The 21210-nt window shown below is 43.5% G+C and overlaps 1 protein-coding gene across 1 annotated transcript in view; it reads right to left on the reverse strand.

The window, feature by feature from the left end:
• Positions 1–21210, reverse strand: part of CSMD1 (CUB and Sushi multiple domains 1) — a 1519798-nt gene that overhangs the window by 490683 nt on the left and 1007905 nt on the right. The window contains 1 exon segment of the mRNA XM_012645868.1: positions 6483–6595. Coding sequence (XP_012501322.1) covers positions 6483–6595 — 113 coding nt within the window.

The following is a 21210-nucleotide window of genomic DNA, read 5'->3' on the forward strand; positions in this document are numbered from 1 at the left end:
TACTTGTCATGCATTAATATTTTAAACACGCAAATCAATAAATGAAAATACTTTGACTTAAATCAAAAGTCTGCAATAAACTCAAAAGTTCATTTATTCTACTAGCCTGCCTCTAGGTGAGATTGCTCACTTAATTTATCATCTCTGATGAGCAATATTTCATACCTTTCTTAGGAACTATATTCTCTTGTTTCAACATTAATAAGAAATTACCCCCAATATCTACTCAAAATAATTACTACTGAAATTAAGGGCAATTGTCCAATCCTTAGTAGAAACAAGAAAGGTGTTCAGAATTTTTACCTTTATGATTTTTTAATATACTGAGAGACCAAAAAAAATCATCATATTTGATTTATCTTCTCTTACACAGATATATAGGGGAGGTCTAAGAAACAGGCACTGCACGTCCAGCCCAACATTAGGTGATGCGATAGGTGAGGATGTGGCCTGCCAGGTGTCTGCTTGGGACAGACCAATCTGAGAAACACAGCTGTGACTAAATTACAGGTCTCTTAAAGTGTTGCTCCTTTCATTGCAATTTCCATTTTGCAAAAATAAATCACTACCCGCCACCCCCCCAAGGAAAGATGTCCTGACTGGGAATAGGTGGAGTGGTACAGCGAGTCGGTGGAGGAAACAGTTGGGAAGAACGACATTGAACAGAGAGGACAGAGACTTGTATGTGTGTCTGGTTCTGCTGTTCAAGGGCTGTGTGCTATTAGCTCTATCACTTCATATCTCCCTTCTCTGGTGTGTACGATGCAGCTTCCTCCAATTTTGACATCCAGTTACACCATGACATCCAGTGGGGATTCTCTAGGTGCTTTTGTCTGGCCCTGTTTGCAAGAAAATTCTAAAGAACTTGTCATTTTCTTGGAAAGAGATTGTTCTGATCATTTTTTTGAAAATACTTTTTTCTCAGTGTAATATAGACACAGTAAAGCAGTGGACATACACGTAAATATGTGGCTTTATAGATTCCTGAATTTCACATAAATGAATTAGATGGAATATATGTTTTTGTATTTGGCTCCTTTCACTCAAGAAATATTATATCTGTGTGATTCATTCACATTGTTGCATGTAGAGGTAGGTTGATTTTTTTTCATTTTTGTTTAGTCTACCATTGTAAGAATGTGCATAATTTCTTTATTTGTTCTGCTGTTGATGGAGAGTGGGGTAATTTCTAGTGGTTGACAATGACGGATACATCTCTGGTGGCCATTCCCTGAATGTGTCTTACGCACATTGACTCATTTCTGCTGGGTACATGCGTGAGGTGGAACCGCTGGGTCTACACAATCCTCACACTTAGTGTGACGGGGAGACAGTTTTCCAAAGCAGCTGCAGCAATTCAGACTTTGCCAACAGTGTAAAGAACAGTCATCTTGAGTTCTTCACGTCACTTAAAGTTTGGAAGGTCAAGCTGTTGGTTTTGGTTACTTTGGGCTAGGACTGTGCTGAGCAGGAGGAACGGCCCCAGGGCACAGGGAGCTCTCCTGCCTTTCAGGGCTCTGGACACAATGCCCGCCACACTTCCTTCTCATGTTATTAGAAACCCACAATAATTCTGCGAGGTAGATACTATTACTCTTACTTTATAAGGTAGGACAGTGGGACACAGACAGGAAGGCATTGGCTAATAACAAGGACTTAATGTAATGAGGCCAAGAGCCAGTGGTTTGGGACAAGGCGGGAATCTTTTCCAAAGTGTTAAAAGTACTGGAGTTGGAACTTTGCAAGAATCTTTTGGTCTGAGAAAGTAAAGTAGATATTTAGGAAAAGTGGTCATGGGTTTCTTATTTGAATGAGTTTATATTTATTAAAAAATATTTTCCTTATAGAGGCTTAGCGGTTTTAAGAATGACTTAGAAGTTACAAGCTTACATTTCACCAATTTATTTTGATGGACAAAATACTCCACACCTGCCTAGTTATATAGAACTATAACCTAAAGAGCAAGCTAATTATTTGTGTCAACACAATCTTATAGCCATGATCAGGTTTCCCTTGATTGATGAGCTGGACTGTTCCCTAGATAAATTGGAATTTTATTACAAACACTTTCTTTCAAAATGATTTATCAGCTTTAAAAATCAATGAGAATTTCATTTTGTGAAAATTTTAATTTTATAAATGGCCAGGTAAACACATGGAAGACAGGAGCTCAACATTTGTACAGATGTTTAGTAGTGAGGAGGTCTTCATGGTTCAAGATTAATATATTTTTAAAAAATTCATCTTGTCGACATTGAGATTGTCTAGATGATGGATTATGCTAACAAGGTGCCTATTTAATTATAATTAATGATGGAGGCCACATATAAAGAATGGGCTCAATTTTCAGCTGATTTAAAGAAATAATGTGTCCTACATAAATCTCTCATTCAATGAGAGCCCAGTGTATGCAGAAGGGATTGCAAATATATCAAGTGGGCTTTTTAAAACCACATTTGCCACTTCATTTGTTCACAGTGCCATTTTGAACGTGAATATATTTCAGGAGTAGCAACTACAGAACAGTTTTGCTTGTCAATCAACTTTACCACTGCTTTTGGCAGGACGTGATTACATGATTGAAGAGGCGAAAGGCAAAGAAGAAAGTGTCAGACCCAGGGAATAAAGAATTTGGAGATGAAAGTTAAAAACGTAAGGAAAGAAAAGAAAGAATATTTTATGGTGGTGGTGGTTTATTTGACCAAGAAAAGAACCAAGTTAAAAGTAGCATATTCTTTGTTTTTTTTAAAAAAAGTTATAAAATTCTCTCCGTGCACCACACTCTTGGATCACAAGGCAGTTTCTCATAGAGAAATGCCACCAGAGGGCTGCGCTGGCAGCTTAGGGACCACTCAGAGTTTCTGCAGGAATTCCAAATAATTTTGTTGTCTTATTGGTTTTCTAGAATATCAATCAACTATATTTTCTTCTTTGCAATTGTGTTGGCGATAACAATAGCGGGTTTCTCCCCATTCATGTGTTTGGGGTTCATGGTATTCAACTTAGACACAGAAAGAAGGGAAGATGTAAATGAAGAACAGGTTTCCCATGTGCCCTCAGAGTGAACAACCTTGAGGCCTCGACCTGCAAAGTCAGGACAGCATCATGCGGAGAGGTGGTCATCTGGACGGCTGGTGGGGACTCTGTTCTAAGCTAATGCTCTGCCTCCTGCTTTCTTGCACTCTTGGGTATGTTCTAGAAGCAGTAGCAGTGACCACTCGGTAGCTTCCATTTATTGGTGATAGTTCTACCCTCTGGAACCAGATCCATAAGTGTAATGTTTTTCTGCGTAACATGTATCGGCCTCCTTCTAAGCTGGTTCGAGTCCTCCTTTGAATGTTTCTTGTCATCCTCCTGGTTACTCTGTGTTTGGTCAATGTCCTCAAAAGGGTGACATCTAGTACTGAACCCCACCTTCCAGAGATGGTTGGCCTAGCTGTGGTTTTAGGCACGATACCCCCCGTTAAATGAGGCCTCTGTTCTAACCAAACGAAGGCAGGCTGGGTATCATGACTCATGCCTGTAATCCTAGCACTTTGGAGGCCCAGTTGGGAGGAAGGCTTGAGGCCAAGAATTTAAGACCAGACTGAGCAATATAGGAAGACCCCATCTCTACCAAAATAGAAAAATCTAGCTGGGCGTGGTGGCATGCACCTGTAGTCCCAGCTACTTGGAGACTGAGGCAGGAGGATCACTTGAGTCCAGGAGTTTGAGGTTGCAGTGAGCTGTGATGACGCCACTGCACTCCAGCCGGGGTGACGGAGTGAGGCAGGTTCATGTTGTCTGGGAGCTGAACTTCAAAGTCAGTGTGAAAAGATTTTTTTAATACATTACTGTTAAGCCTAGTTACTGTTTCTAATATATTATTGTTAGGCCTTCCATATATTTTTGTACCTTTTTACCTTTTTTGACTTAGGTGCAAAATTTTCTACTCATGTCTCCTTTTATATATATATAATTAAATTATGTTTATGCTTTAATTATATATAAATATAAAGTATATATGTACTTTATATAATTTAATAATGCAATTTATATTATTTAATTATATAATTTAAATATGCACTTTATCTATAATGCTTTAGTTAATTAATTACATATTTGCATATATATTTACTTTTAAAATCAATGACTGCTTACATTTCAGCTATTGCAATTTTCTGCCAACCAGTATGGTTTTTATTTCAACGAGCTTGGAGAATCTTCACGTTTGATATTCCATGTTTAAGCTTTCTTCTAAGCACAGATACAAGTGACGAATGCACTGGGCAGGCTTGAGCAATGACACTTAGAAATTTTTCTTTTATTCAGTGCCCATCAATTAATGAAGGCTCTCAGAGAAGATCAATCAACACTTCAGAGACAACTCTATAAATCGACCTAACTAACTATCTGGCCAGTCCATTGACATTCTAAATATTGACTTGTGGTTACTTTAAATCAGGGACAGATACGCCCATAGAATGTGGATTAATGCAGAGAAACCTCAGGTAGCACTTCCCACCAGACTGTGTGGAGTGTTCCTCCCTCTCACCCACCCTGTCCCAGTGTGACCCCAGCCCCACCACCAACGTGTCCTTCCCACATTTATTCTACTCTAACTACTGTTAGAGGGCAGAGCCTCGAAAGATAAAGGCAGACAAAGGCAGGAATGTAAAGGGAAAAGAACCACCTTGCCTTGGTCACAGGGGAAGTGACAACGTGTTGTTTTCACACCTACAAAACTTCAGGACTGTGTATTTGTAACCAAAGGGGATCAAGGTTCACTACTGCAAAGATGTGGAAACAACCCAAGTGCCCATCAATTCATGAGTGGATTATTAAAATATGGTGTATGTGTACAATGGAATATTACTCAATTATAAGAAATGACAGTGATCTAGCACCTCTTATATTTTCCTGGATAGAGCTTGAGCCCATTATCCAAAGTGAGGCACCACAAGATCGGAAGAATGGGCTCCACATGTACTCGTCATCAAATTGGCACTGACTGATCAACACTATGGTGCTCACATGGCAGTAATACTCTCCAGGGATTTGGTGGATGAGGGGGTTAACTCACAACTAAAGGACATGGGGAGCATTGTAGAGGGGAAGGGCATGCCTCTAACTCTCGCTTGGGCGAGGCAAAGACAAAAATGTAACCCTCATTATACCCTGAAATAAAAAAAAAAAAAAAAAAAGATAAGAGCTTTCTGGAAACATGAGAAGACACAGTGGGACTATCAACGCTCCTGGCAAGGTATAAAACATATTTTGGTGAAACAAATTTGCCCCTGGATTCTAAGTCTGGCGAGTTCTGTGTGAGCTCACATGCCCCAGGGACTGGGCGGCCAACAGTGTGTGCTTCTCAGCACCACCTGGACCTCATTCCCTGCCAGTTACTCTTATTCTTCTACTGCTTGTCCAAAAGGAAACAATAAAAGCATTATAGAGCTTAAAACGTGTAAGATAAGAGATATTCAGACCAGTTTGTTGAAAAATTCCTAGAATCTCCCTCAGGAGCTATAATGAGTTTTCTTTGCATTCTGCCTTTCATGGGAGTTATTTATAAACTCTAAACATTCTGGACCTGCTAGTTTTTGGAGCATAGGGGTTGTTAAAATTCCCTTGTTCTGGGTCCACTGCACGGCTCAGCATCCTGACTGGCATGTGGCAAGTGTTCAGGGAAAGCTGCCTGGATTGAACCAACATGCTCATGGTCACGATTTGGGGAAAGCTTGAGAAGTTCTCTTGGGAAGGTATATTATTTTTGAGTGTAGACATATTATTTTTATTTGCAAATGCAAGTGGAATGCTTTCTGCTTCATTCATAAGGATTCTATTGCTATATTAGTAAGGATTATTCATTACTAGGAACATATAGGACATGATACGATACTATTCATACATTAACACTAGAAATTCCACACAAAGGAAAAGTTTCAGAATGAAACTACATGCTAATGACCATAGATTCTCCATTTTTCTCAGTACAGAAAATGTAGCATATTTCTTTTAAGGTTCATTACACGTAAATTACTAAGTCAAGTAGTTGGGTTTATGTGTCTATACAGTATGAAGATGCGTCAGGACTAAATTTGACATTGCGATGTTTTTGTGCATTTTCACGCAACCTATCTGCTTTACAATTCTTACTTAGCATGTGAGTAAAGGCAATAACCAGCCCACTGTGCAAATTTACAGGTCGGATTTATGGTAATTAAAATTAATGCTAATAAATATTTATTAAAACTTAGAAACTCTTCCAGCTAAACAAGAAACTCTACATGCACTACATACTGTGACAGTAATAAAGCTATACTAATAAGTTTCCAGTTGTTACCTGTATAAGTTAAATGTTCATAAAAGAGATAGGAGGCATTTTTGAGCTTATTTATATATCTTATTGCATTGTCAGCAAGATCGTAAACTTTCAGGGTTAGAAAACACCAGAATATCTTCTGCTATTTTTTTTTTCTTATAAGATAATGCTTTCTTACCTTGAAACTGAGCATTGAATCCTTTGCGTCGATGGTTGCTGTCGGAGGTGAAATGGAGGCGTAACCAGTTCTTGCTGCTGATAACAGGGGAGGGGAGGTTCATTCCAGTCAGCCTGGAGAAGAGAAAGAGGAAAAAAAATCTCCCTTGTAAACCAACAGAGCAAACGTCCTGTATCAAACCTGCTTGAAAATAGGATTATTGACATTCTTCATTTCGAGGTGCTTAAGACAGAGGCCATTTCTTGGTCTTTAAACCTTAACATGATTCAGATCATTTTATCTTTGCCCAAATATAAATGCCATCTTCCCTGATGGCAGGAAGGCTTTCAAAAATACATGGCATTTAGATTCCTCTCTATCGATGATGGATATGTGAGAAGATATTATTTGGATCTCTCAGGCCTTCTCATCAGGACCTCAATCAAAATGATTCATAACAAGAAAAAGAAATAGGCAGATGATAAAATTCTGCCTTTCTCTATTTGAACACTTAGCAGTTCCATTTAACCTGAACTAGACTCAAACGAGCTGCTTATCATGCTGGGTAGCACGCCACATTCCCACAATCCATTTGCGGGATTCACAACCTGGCCCTTTCCGACCAGGGTAAGGAAGATGGGCATTGACGAGATTGATGACAGGAACCGTGGAAGAGAGTTGAAATGGAATAAAATTATGTTGTACGAAAGGAAGACATTCATCTTTTTAAAAATAAGATACAATCAATTTCTGGATAAGCTGCTTAAGATATCTAGCTCGCTTTACAGCGTGTGGTTTAGCTGTCAGAAACAATCATGCACTTTACTTCCTACTGTTGAAAACGTGTGATTGCTTAGGAGTAAAAGCCTTCTCAGATAATAAAGCTCCTGCCCGTTAGAGGTACCAGGGATACATTTGGTTTTGGCCAGTGGCGTGAGCATCATTGGGTTTGGATGCTTCAGACATTGGATTGGGTGCTTGCTCTGCCTTGTACTGGCTGAGGTCCCATAGTTGGGTCATGTTTTATGAACCTCAGTTTCCCAATCTGTTAACTGGACATGAAAACACCTACATCAAGGAGTTGAAAGAGACTAGACAGATGTGCATGGAAATGAACTTGAAGCACATTCTTCATGTGACTTGCATGGGATCACGCAGCGCATAGTTATTTTGCATCTTAGTTACCAAATCTGTCTTCAAAATAATGAAATATTAGTGTAGGTTATCTGTAAGGGTTTAACCAACTTGCTCTTAGCAGAACCCGAGGAACCGTGGTGATCTTGGTGGGCTGGCCTGGGAGCACCACGGCTGCCTGGTCAAGCTGAGCATCTGATTTCTATGCAGAAGGTTTGCTGGGAGTGGGTCACCTGTGCAGAGCATTGCCGTATTTATTCCGTTACCTGGAGGAAGCAGCAGCACATGGAATATGTAGTCAGGCTTTCTAACGTCAGCGTGCTCCATTCCAACTGCTAGGCTTACACAGGCTCGGTATCCGTTTAAAGTTAAAAGCCAAACCTTGACTGTAACCAATTGCAACAGTGTTTATGTCACTGTTTGAAATAATCTTCTGTAAGAGGAAACGCACTGCTCAGATTTGCCTATTTGCTTGGATTTGTGTAGTGCTGACTGGCAACAGTTGGATAAGGCTGACTTCGAGACACATTTAATCACCTTTATTCTTCTCTGGTGAGATTATCTTTCAAATTCTACAGGTTGCATGCCTCTTTGCCTAATACGGAGAATGTCCAAAGTACAAACTATGTAAAAAGTACAAAGGAAAAGTAAATCCAAGATTCAAAAACCCACAGTCTATGCAGCTCGCCTATGGGTACTTAAGGAACGTTTTATAAATCAAATACAAGTTTATTATTTTGTTGCTTTAAAAATATACATTTTCTCAATTAGATTATTTTGGAATGGTTCTGATCTTAAAAATTAGGTGGAATTGCATTTTAGTTGCATTCCAACATTAATAATGATCATAAACAAATTCACCCTCCACCCCCACCTAAACCCAAATTCCCTCTTCACCCTCATCTGTATTTCCAAATACCTACCCACGGCAATGCCAGCTTTGTGTTAGTCAATGAACTGTCTCTGTAAGGGGCTAGGTAGTAAACAATTCAGGCTTTATGGGTCCTGTGGTCTCTGTTGCAACTGTTCAATTTTGCCGTTGTAGTTCGCAAGCAGCCGCAGAGAATGAGTGTGGTCGTGTTCTCCAATAACACTTTACTAAGGACACTGAAATTTGAATTTTATTTTATTTTGCTATTTCACAACATATTTATCTTTTTTGATGCTTTTTCAAACACTTAAAAATGTAAAAGCCATTCTTAGCTTATGGGCCAGGTTTTGTCTGTGGACGACAGTTTGCCGACCCCTGCTTTAGTATATATACGAGGCAATTTATAAAAATACTGAGCAGGAAGATAATTATGTGATGTGTATCAATCCGGTATAACTAAAGTTTCAAAAAATGCATAACATCTGCACAAATTCCTTTTACACAGAATCCAGGGTGAAGACTTTGTAACAATTACATAATTCATTTTCCATGGTGAAGCCAGGCCGTGCAAATGAGTCACACTCCAAAGTGGATTTATGTGCAGGAAGTTTTTGATTTGGCCTTGGGAGTTAAACAAATATTCACATCCCTTTTTATGGGGGGGGGCAGTTCTATATAAAACCTATTCTTAGAATTGGGAGTTATTCTCTCTCCTTCCGCCGGGCTAGGGGCTAACCTTACAACTGTCATTCAACACAAAGATTATGCTATAAACTCAATTGTTCCCTCATTACGGGTTATGTAATTTGAAAGGAAAGTTGTTAACTATACAAACCAGTGGATGATATTGTCAATTTACTAAGAACTTGATGTAGATATGATTTAGAGGAAAGGAACTCAATGAAACACCTTTGTGGTTGGCAGAATAACGGCTCCCAAAGATGTGCCAAACCCCAGACCTGTGACTATGTTGCGTCACATGGCCAGAGGGGACTTTTCGGAAGTGACACCGTTACAGACCGAGAGGTGGAGAGATTACACTGGGTTATTGGGTGCACCCAATGTAATCAAAATGATTGCTAAAGTGGAGAGAGACAGGAGTCACAAGTGGATGAACCCACGGAAGAAGGTCAGAGTGGTACGTTTAGGACTCTACCCAATGTTGCTCACAGGAGACATGTGGACAGCCTGTTAGAAGTTGGAAAGAGGAAAAAAAAAAACAAGCCTTCTCCTTAGAGCCTCCAGAAAGGAACACAGCCCGGATGACACTTTGATTTTATTCCAATGAGACCTATGTCAGATTTCTAACCTATATAGAACTGTAAGATAATACCTTTGTGTTGGTTTAAGCCATCCAGTTTGTGTTCGTTTGTCAGGGGGCAATGGAAAACAGATTCCGTGTCTAGAGGTGTGTGTTAAACAGGTGCAGATTTTCATATGTCAACTGTACCTCAATAAAGTGGATTAACAAAACAAAACAGAAACCTTTTTAATAAGTATATCCTATTTTCCATTCTAGAACAGTCCTGAAGGAAGGAAACATGGTAGAACGTTTCATCACTCTGTATCTACTCAAATCTCAGAGAATCCGTGCAGTTTAAACCCTTTCGGAAATTATCAGTGATTGAAGCTCGACCCTTGTGGGAGTGAGGTTTCCTGGAAGTTCTACGCTGTTGTCAGTGACGTTTCTTCTAAGTTTGCTGGACTTGGTTTTCTAATAAATAAATAGTGTGGGAAGTGAGAGAGACATTATGGGGCAAATCGTGGAAACTGACATGAACAGCGAGCCCAAAATACAAAGCAGAAACGATTTAGAGACAAAAGGGGAAATAATGGTAGGTGTCGCCCAGAGTCTTTCTGTCTGAGTTCACAATACACTGACGATGTTCTATCCTGACGTGGAAACAGAGGACGCCTACTTGGGGGAATCGGGGGGTGATTACCAAGTCAAGGCTATTGGTACTTAGGTGAGGAAATGAACACCTCAGAGCAACGAGCAGAGATAGGGTCTTCCTGGGGGAACTTTGATGTGTTTTATTTCTGGAGGATCTCGGACTAGGTCAGAAAACCCACAGAGCTGTTTCGTGAGAATATGGAACAGTCCCCTTTAGATTTGGCTAAAGGAATTGGTAGCTCTCTCTCTCTCTCTCTCTCTTTTTTTTTCAAAGAATGCCAAATTAAGCAATTTAAATCATTGGCAAATTGATTTCTTCCAAAGGATTCCCCGAGGTTTTCTTCTGCTAAGAGTAAAAATAAACGCAGCACACAAGGGATCCTTGTAGGTGAGACGACCTCTTTTGAGCCTAAATAGGACAGGCCAGTCTGTTCCACTTTCTCCAAATAGTTGAACCTTGGATTTGAGGTTGCTATTTACGATACAGCCGTGACTCATTTTTTCACGTGACCTCCTCTGGCTCCACTTCTCTCGTCTGTGGCGTGAGGGGCTTGAGCGCCCTGTGCCTATGACTCACACATTTTACTTCTGTGACTTGAATGATGCAGAGTCAATTTACCGAGACAATTTCCTAAAAGGCATTTGGAAATGCTAAAGGTTTCGGAAATTGCTTAGTTTGAGTATTTCTCTTATGTTAAGCCAGATTTCTTATGTCTTTAGAAAGCCATCCTAGAAATCTCTGGAGGTTCCTCTGTAGTTAAATCTCTTTAACTGTGAAGGCTAAGAAGCCACAAAGCATTAATACTACCCGGACTTCAAATGGTCTCCCGTCCATAAGGGGACTAAGGAATTTAATAAACCTGCTACTTGGAAGAGACTGATTACTCGTCGGTTTGGGGAGAAAGTCATACAGAATATCTGCTGTTTTTCTGTGCTCTTGTGGACGTGCAATTGAGATGATTCACAGCGTGGTGTTTCATTATCTCTGCTTTGTCAAAATCAAATAGAATAATCTAATCAAACAGAGAGAGTTCTTGAAATGTTATGTTCCAGATTGGCTGTTATTCACATGACAAGTGAAATCAACTCTCTTATGAACACATGTTGACTTTATACTGCGGTTCCCAGCCTTGCTTTGGACATTAAGGAAAGTGACAGACTAAAAGGCAGTTGTCTTGCAAGAACATAAAAAGCAATGGAAAGATGAGCTGCGTCTGTGTGTATACGCACACACAAATATACTCACACACACATAAATACACGAGGATCTATACACGTCTGTACTTACATATTTATAAATATCTCTAGAAATTTAACCCGAAAGTTTTATGCACAAATATATACAACAACAACAAAACAAAAACAAAAATTCGCCTATGGCATGTTTAAAAGCGTATTATGGAAGACTTCACCATTAGACAGTTCTCTCTCTAATCCAAGCTAGTATTTTCTACGAAGCATTTCTTTCACTTGGTGTGGCACTCGCGGGTAGCTCTGAGAAAGGTCTTCTCTCTCTTAGACAATGATGTTTCCTTTTTTCCTTTATACATTTTCCAAGACTCCATCAGGAGCCCATACCGACAGTTAGCCTCGTCTCCCTCGCTAACTTTGTCCGCTCTTATGACAGTAGCTGTCACCTTAGTTTTCTCCATGTGTCCTTGCACGTTCGATAATATATTTTTTGTGAAAATAATTTCTCGTCTTTCAAGCCTCCTGGCTTTTTCCCATATGGCCCACCCATCTTTCTGGCCTCCCCCAGTGCACAGCACCCCAAACCCTGCTCGCTACCCTCAGAGACGTCCAGCTCCGAGGATGTCCCCACTCAAAGCCCCCTGCTCCTTCCTCACGCAGACCTTTCCGAGATCAGCACGGCCATCCACCTGCCGCCCACTTCCTCTCCACGTGCCCGGATTCTGGGTCCTCCTCGGGATTTCAGATCGTGTGTTGTGTTCTCGGGGAAGCCTGCCCTGACCTCCGGGATGAGGTCGTTCCTCCACGATTATGTCCCCTCATAGCCCCCTGGAATTATCCCTCGCAGATATTTTCAAATAGCAACGGCTTGCTCGTTCATAATTATTTGGGTCATGGTAGTCTTTCCTGTGAGAATTAGAGCCTTTCTGTCCCCACTTCTCTCTATCGTGTGGCAAAGCGCTTGGCGTAAGGCGGGTGCTCAGTACACGTCGGATGCACAAGCAGAACAGGCGACTTCAGACACACTCACGTGGCTGTACCAGGTCCTGCCCCACAAAATGAAAATTATTGCATGAAACCCTTCATGCTACGGTGCCAGACTAGGGTGCATTTGTGACTAAGCGGTACTGCTGTTGGATAAACATGCACGTTTACAGCATTAAAGTAGAGCAGCAGGGAGAGAAACGGAGGTAGGACGATGACACTGGCCCCAAACCTGCAGGGGGACCCAGGTCCCTGCTCGCAGCCACACCCACTCGAGGCTGCTATTCACATGGGACATTCAAACGGACCCCCCGGAGTCTCAGGCTCCCGCAACCCTGACGGGACGTACATTCTCTGCTTGCTTTAAACGCCTCTAAGGAAATTAAAGAGACCACAACTCACCGGCCCCAGAAATGTCGCCACACCCACTCCTCACACTATCTCGGGATGTCATTAAGCACTTTGGCAGAAGCTTCGCCCACGACCACCCCACGTTCCAGGATTTCTGGAGGCAACAGACTCTCAGCTGTGTGTTTGTGTGTGTTTCTGGGGACGAGGAGAGGGCACAGGGAGCGGGCGGGACACCCTCACTGTGACCCCTCCTCACTTTCGATTTCCCCCGCGTACTTCAGAGTCGTGCGTATTGCCCCCCGCAGGGTCCACTTGTCCCTTCTCTTCCAGCCAAACACTGCCCACGTTCCAGCCCATCCCGTTCCTCTCCGCGTGCTGTGGAAAACACCTCCTGAATACACTTTTGCTTCCTGCCCCTCTCTGCTCCGATCCACCCGGTGTGACTGACACGACCACCACAGACAAACTCAAACACTGACAGACAAACTGCGCATGCCAGACCCCAAGCTCGGCCTGGAGACACAGCCGTGAGCAGCCGATGCCCCCGAAACCTCTCAGAGAAGAGCGACCCCCGGTGGCTGAAGACACATCTGAGGTCACCGCATGGGGAATGCAGGTTGCTACAAATGTCCACAAGAGAGGATTTAAACTCCTCCTGGAGGGGTAGCCATCTTGTAGACGTGACACCTGCCTTGTGACTTGTCACGTGTGTGGCTAGACGGGGCGAGCCGGCAAGAGCATTTTATAGAGCAGGAATCACCAAAGTCAAGCTTCCTGGTGAAGTACAACCTGCATTACAACACCTCCCTTTTCTAAATATATTTTAATAGCTCTAAAACCCCAAGAAAGAGTCAAATTCATAGCATGGGTATGAAGACCCTTCGCTGTGTGCCTCTACACCTTCCAGTCTCATTTCTCCTTGTGCGGGTTCACGACATGAGTGCTCTGCCCGGGCAGGGAACGTCCCGTAAACTGCAGGTGTGCTCCCACTTTCACCCCTTTGCTCCTTTGCAGGTTCCCAACCAAGCCCCTTTGGCTCAATTTTGGCTGTGTAAATACTTCTCATATTTTCAAGTTTTTAAAATCCTTCCAAAGACCTTTCCCTTCGTAAGTAGACGTAACCACTCTTGCCTTCCTGATCCTGTAACGTTTGCTCCCTAAATTTCCATGGGATTACAAGTCTGTCCCATGTCATCGGTGGTTGTGTAGACGTCTGCTTCACCTGCTGCACTGACGTCCGTGGACGGTACAGCAGGATATTTACTCAAGTCCTGTTCCTTGTATACTTCTGTGCACCAGAGTCTCATTAAGTCATCTCTAAATGGTTTCTTTACTTCTATTTTTGCTCATAATGTAAGTTATTAAAAGAGAGGTGAAACCTAAAATTGTAAAAAGGTGAGAACATTAAGAGAGCGCTGTTGTCATCTTCCACCAGGGTGACCCCCTTCCAGGTGGGAGGGCCGTTGCGTGGGGTCTGGCATCTCCCTCCGTTACTACACCTGGAGCATCCGTGGAGCCCAGGGGTGGCACAGGTGTCGGGAAGCCCAGCGAGAACATGTGTTCTCCATCTGGGAAGGAAGAGGAGGAGGATAACAGCACTGGTTAGACAGGAGGAAAAGAGTCCAGCTCCAACCAGAGAGAGATGAGAGAAGGTCACAGAAACATCCAGGACTTCAGCCAAGCAAGCTCAGGAATTAACCCAAAGGTCGGGCAGAGAGGGTCCTTCGGGAGCGGGGTTGGCAGAGCTCGTCTTCTAAAGCTCAAGGACTAAATGCTGGGGAAGTGCACAGAGCTCGAGCCTGGGAAGTGGCTCAGACAGACCAGTAATGTGATGAGACAGTCGAGAGACAGTGGCTCTGACAGCCTTTCTCTGCGGGAAAGTCCTCCGGGCCTCTTGTCCATCCCGGGGACAGGGGAACGCGGCCAGCCCAGAAAGTGGCCTCAGCCAGTGGGCGCATTTCCTGGGCTAGACTGGGGGTGGTCACTCCCCAGCCCCAGAAATCTCCTCTGCAAGTCCCTTCAGTGTTGGGGGACCCCTCTCCACAAGGGACACTGATCACCCCTGTATTAAAAATCCGGGTTGTAGCAATCTGGATCCAAGTCAGCGACTTAGCAAAGGAAATCTCCAGTCCTGTTTCTGATCACCTGCCCTACCCATTTCACTACTATCCGTGAAGACAGGCATCTGAGGGTTGCCAACAGGAAAAAACAAACAAACCAAAAGAACAGCCTTCACCTCCTATAATACTTGGACATTCAAAACAGCTAATGGTTGATACTAATCATGGCTGAGTATCCATGTGGATTTTTGATTTTATATAAAAAAAGACGGCCTGCAAACAGAGACTTCTGCAACAAATGCCACACACTGTCAATACCACAAAACTGACAATAAAGAATAGGAAAAAGTGCACAATGACATTGACTTTCAGGATCGCTGACCATTTTCTCTTTGATATTACTCTTAGCAATATATGTTCCTCAGGACATTGTAAGAAATATTTTTCCCCTTAATCCTAAGAGTCTGAAATGAGTCTGCCATGTTTTTAACACACTTCTTACATCACTTGACGTCGGTACACATGCTTTATTCAATCAGCTGAGATGCCCCCACCACCCTGTCGGGTTTGAGGCTACCGTGTGGGTGCCCCGGTGGAAAGACAGCATGCGCTGACCCCCGAGACCCTACTATTTCCTCATTGGTATGGAAAGCGAGTCAGCGTATCACACGCCACCGACACGCTCCAGGCGCATCCTGAGCTTTGCCAGGACTCGTTCATACGTTATTCGCGTGGATGCTAATCTCACAGAAAATCACAGAGGCCTTGGGGTGATGTGGATCCTAGAGCACAGCCTCTTTGAAGGAGGAACCACTTAATATTCACTGCTTTTCAAGAATCTGTGTCGTACTGACGGAGGGTAAACAGAACAGGAGAGACCAGGTGGCTTCCCACACACACCTGAGCAGGAGAGGCAGCTGATTATAGACAGACAGGTGTGGTTCCTTAGAAAGTCAGCCCAGGAAAGTCAGAGATGGGAGAATTATTCAAAGATATGACTTTCCCTTATTAATAACTATAGAGTTAAACGGATTAAAGTGAACACTTGTATTTTCCCCTTGCCATTACTCTATGAACTTTTAGTATTCCCAGGGGTGGTAGTGGGACGTTCTCTGGACGGTAATTATTCTAACCAATTTGACCCTCATTTATGCTTCCCTGGGAGTCAGTAACGAGATGGACTATAGTGAAATAGTGGTCTTCGGTTAAAATAATCTTGAGAAAAATTGAAGATTTGTTAAAAGACAGTTGTATCAAATTAGATAAAAATATCCATTAAGTGTTAGATTAAAAAGCATTCAGTGGCACGAGAGAATATTTCAGATAGATCCAGCTCCGGCTCAAAGTGACATCCTGGACTATTTTTTTTCTTCCATAATTCATGAGAAAAGAGCACATTAAAAAAAGATAAGGAAAAAGTATAAAATCATTGAAATTAGTCACAAAAATACATCTAATATTCTCATTGCTTTCCTATACAAAAAATGTATAGATAGATATAAAAATGGTGTATCTATTTACAAATTATTTAAAATCTACTTTTTCTCATTAAGACTACATTACTAGTTCAATTTAAAAATTTGTACCCCTATAATATGCTGAAATAAAAAAGTAAAGAGAAATAAAAGGAAAAAAGTACATTATAGCTCCTTCTACATCGATATATATAATTTGTGACTTCTGTGTACCACCCCATTGAGTGAGCCTACCATTACTCATCTAACCAATGCCCTAGTGTAGAATTTGATATTATTTCTGAGAGTTTGATAAATTTCATAGGAAACCACCTTATGGTGAGAATTTTTTGAATCAGCACTTTTACTTCCTACGATTGGTTCCCAGAAGTAAAATTTATGGGTGAAAACGGTTGCACTTCTTCAAGACACTTTTTTTAATACATATTGCAAAATGGCTTTTTATAAAAAATAAGCTTTGGAAAGAAGCCTCTGAAAGGCGCTCCCCGAATTTATGTCACGATCTTTTGGCTCCTTTCTTCCACATCCAGCTCAGTGGCCACCGGTGCTGCAGCTCGGGGCTTGCGAGGCTCGAATGGCTGCGTTGCTGTGACCAGATTCCCCCGCACGTCACGGCGGCTGCCACACCTGCCTCCACCCGGAGATTCAAAGCTGCCTGAGGCCACAGCGTGAGTCCCCTCGGTTGTGACTCTCTAGGAAATACATCCACATGTGGCCACTTTCTTTGGTGCAAGAAAATATTCAGGGCACAAAGAGGCTCCTGACACACAGAGAGCATCAGTCAATGAAGAGTCCGAAAGGAAAATAGCTTTGAGTGACCTTTCTTCCTGTCCTTTCAGCCCCAACACCTTGTGGTCTGTCGTCCACGTCCTCGCAGCTGTGACGGGGCCTCCGTCTCCTTCTACAGCCTTCTGCATCCCCCAAACCCACACTTGATGGCAGTTTTTCGTACTCTCTCCATCGTTATATGTTTAGGAGCTCATGTAAGAAAAGGAAAAAGCAATTGTGGTTTAACTTATAATTTTTAGTCTCAAAAAGATTTTTCAGGACTACGTTAATCATTTTAAGATAGCGAGGTGAATTTCCCATTCTGATAGAAGGTAAATGTAAATATCCCCAACAGCTGCCAACCTGGGCAGTGTGTGTGTGTGCATCATTTGCATGTGTAGACAGTCGATGCCTGGGATACTTTATTCCCAGGAACTTGGACAATTTTATCTGAATTGGGAAAAAAAAATCCCAACACATGGGAATTATGATTTGGTGTACTTTGGAATACAAAAATGCCTGCCCTTTTCAGGTCCAGCTACCTCCAGGTTTTGAAATCGTGTTTGGCTCCCTGAGCCAGGCCTGCCTTTGCGTCCAGGTGCGGAGTTCCCCGCCTGTGCCACTGGGAGTCCAGCTTCAAACATCCCTGTCCGTCTGCGGCCACTGCCGGGGCCGGCGGACAGAGCAGAGCACGGTGAAATTCAGGCGGCGTCGCTCCCACTGTGCAAACGCAGCTTGAGGAGGCGAGTTCTCGCTCAGAATGCTTTTTGCAGAGACCAGGTTCTTTTCCCTGTTGCTAGAGGAGGCAAGTAGGGCCAGGCCCGTTCGACTCTCCAACACTCAGCAGAGCTGTGTTTTCACACTTCTGCTCATTAGGGCGAACAGACAGCAACCCCAGGGCGGAAACACAGGCCCCAGCACCTCAGAGGGCCGTGGGGCAAGGCCCCGGCAGTGTCACCTTGGAGTGAAGTGACAAAGCCAGGCTTGAATCTTCCCAGGGGGTCCCCCATGGCAGCCACCAGGGCCCTGAGGTGAAAACAGACACAAGCGTTGGACCAGTGGCAGCCGGTTGTGTATTAAAATGACACCATCACTCGCCTTTTGCATTCCGGGGAGCGACTCCGGGAACGCTTTGCCATGCGGTAAAAGGACTGATTCAATATATTCTCCCTTGCTCACTCCTGGTCCTTGTTTTGCACACCTCTGAATCTGCTCTAACCCCAATCTGGCCCAGATAGGAGTAGGATAAAAATAGCCACAAGGCGACTCAACAAGCCGCATAATATCTACTGACACTCAGCAATCACAGCGTTTATCTACTTCCGGCTGCTGAGAATCGGCGTCCTTGTTTCTCGGCTCCAGAGAGGAGCCCCCAGTACAAGTGGCGGACTCCATCATCACGCTACCTATCTAGGCAGCTGGGATCAGGGTGATTTTGCGCAAGGACCCTAATTTATAAAGGGACATTCTCTTTTCTCCTTAAATCCTTGGAAAGGAGATTGCATAAAACATAAATTCATTCAGCAGATATTGAGTGGATGCCTGGTCCGCGGGGCACTCCACTTGGAGCAGGCGTTTAGTGTGCAGAGCACTCGCCCAACTCCGTCCCCACCCCACGTCCTGACCTAGTGAACTCAGGCTGCTATAAAAATACCACAGACGGGAGGCCTATAAATGACAGACATCTGTGGAGGCTGGAGGTCCAAGATAAAGGTGCCAGCAGATCCCACGTCCGGTGAGGGCTTGTTTCCTGGTTCACAGATGGCGCTGTCCCCCTGTCCTCACCTGGTGCAAGGGGCGAGAGCTCCCTAGGACGTCTTCTATAAGGGCACTGAGCCCACTCGTGAAGGCTCTGTCCACATGACCTAATCGCCTCCAAAGGCCCCACCTCCTGGTACCATGAGGATTTCAGCCTATTAATTAGGAGGTGGAACACACTCAGCCTACGGCATATCCCCAAATAACTTGTCACCAAGTGTCAACTAGCTTGAGCTTCAGAATCCTCTCGTGTAACTTGGGGAGAGAGCAGTACCTGCCTTGAGATGTGTACTGAAGACGAGATAAGCACCATGTAAATTCTTTGGCAGCTGCATCGGTGTTGGTCTTATCACTTTGTGGACTTATGGCAACGTCATCTTAACTGATTTCCCACCCTGTAAAGGTGATGAGGAGGAGAATGGTGACGGAAGAGACTAAGGAACCGGCATGGATAGTATCCAAGTGACAAGCCCCTTTAGACACCTCAGCACAGATTTATCATTAAGTTTTTCCCAGGCAGTGTTTTTTATCATGTTACTCGGGGAAAAACAACAAACACCACCACCTGGGACCTGTGAGTTCACCTGCTTTTACCCATTGTATCTCCATGGCGCCTAATGTGTGCCTTTTGCACAGCTCATGGGACATAGGCAAGGCTAAATAAATAAATAGATGAGTGCCGCATACATGAATCATTATTGATCTTTCTTTTCCTTTTTCAGCTGTTGGAATGTCCATTTTTTCCCTGCTTTCTCCTGGTTAATCTTCTTCAGTTCTGAGCCTGTTTCAAATTCTCACTCTCCCTGTTGAACTACGGATCATATAGCTGGAAACTGTTGAAAAAATCAGTTTGACTAAGGGTCAAAAGAATAGCATCTTGATTTCTGCTAATTCTCAAATTTTGGTGAAAACTTTACATTTACTGTTCTAATGAGTCCCATGAGGATTATCAGGGTCCATCTGTAAAGCACCGCGGCAGTGCCCCCTTGCTCTCAAGGGGCGCATCCCAGGACCCTCCAGGGATGCCTGGAACCACGGAGCGCACTGAGCCCTATGTACGCTAGTTGTTTTCAATCGGATAAGGGACACAGCTGCTAAGTGACCAACGGCCAGGTGGGTGGGGAGTGTCTACAGCATAGTTACGCTGAGAAGGGGAAAATTCATGATACCAGCGTGATGGATCAGGATAACCTGAGATCTCACCACGTTACTCAGAATGGCACCCAATTTAACACTTATGAATTGTTTATTTCTGGAGTTTTCCATGTTATAGTTTTGGACCATGGTTGACTGTGGATAATGGAAACCACTGAAGGAGGTACGACTATATTTATTCATTCACACAAAATTTAAGTCCAAAAGAGGATTTTGGAAGACTTAGGTAAAACATTGCAAAACAAGTTAAAAACAATCTTCCCATTAAACACTGGGAGATTTAAAGCAAAGGGAAAATAAGTAGAGATGAATCCAGGCGTGAGGTTACGCACTGAAGTCATCCTACACATCCACGTCTGGACCTTCCAGAGACAGAGCAAAGCGGGAACCAGGGCTGGGCACCTGACTAAAGTGTACCCCAGTTAAAAATCACGCTTTCGGGGGTGATGAAAGAGTAATTATCTGTCAATGTTGCTCATGAAAAGGACACTGGATGAGGTTCTGAATAACACTCCCAACAGCATCCTAATATCAAAGCAGGGAGAACTTTTATAAGAGAGCATCCTAAGATGATTCCGGAAGCAGAGCCTGTGCTGATGTCCAGGTGTAGTTCAAAGTCGAGGGGGGCTGGGGAGCGACCAACTCAGCGACCAGTCCCTGAAACACGTTCTAGTTCCTAAACGACGGAGCTACGTACGTAGTTCAAACGCTATGAGACGTGCCCTGTGGGTTTGTTTCGTCACCCGAATCCGTCAGAAGTGCACACGCACCATGGGCGCGGGCGTCATCTCGGGGTCCACTGCAATCCGCCCTGGGCAGGGTTGTCACCCACCCAGGCTGGGTCCTGGGATCTTCTCCCTGTGCTGCAGTCACCTGCTCGGTGAGCCCAGCCAGCCTCCCGGGTTTAAATGTCACCTTGACATCGATGGCACCAATCCATATCGTCACGTGAATGTCCTTCCCAGACCGCAGACCACACCTCCGGCTGCCCGAGCTCTCTGTCCAGGGCCCAAGAGCAGAATCTACACAACCGCCTGAACGCTTGGCTTTCCCACGCACGTCTGCACTTCCCCCATCCTACCCAGCCTCCTTCCCTTCCTCACACCGC

Source organism: Propithecus coquereli, unplaced genomic scaffold, assembly GCF_000956105.1.
Source record: "Propithecus coquereli isolate 6110/MARCELLA unplaced genomic scaffold, Pcoq_1.0 Scaffold238, whole genome shotgun sequence".
NCBI lineage: Eukaryota > Metazoa > Chordata > Mammalia > Primates > Indriidae > Propithecus > Propithecus coquereli.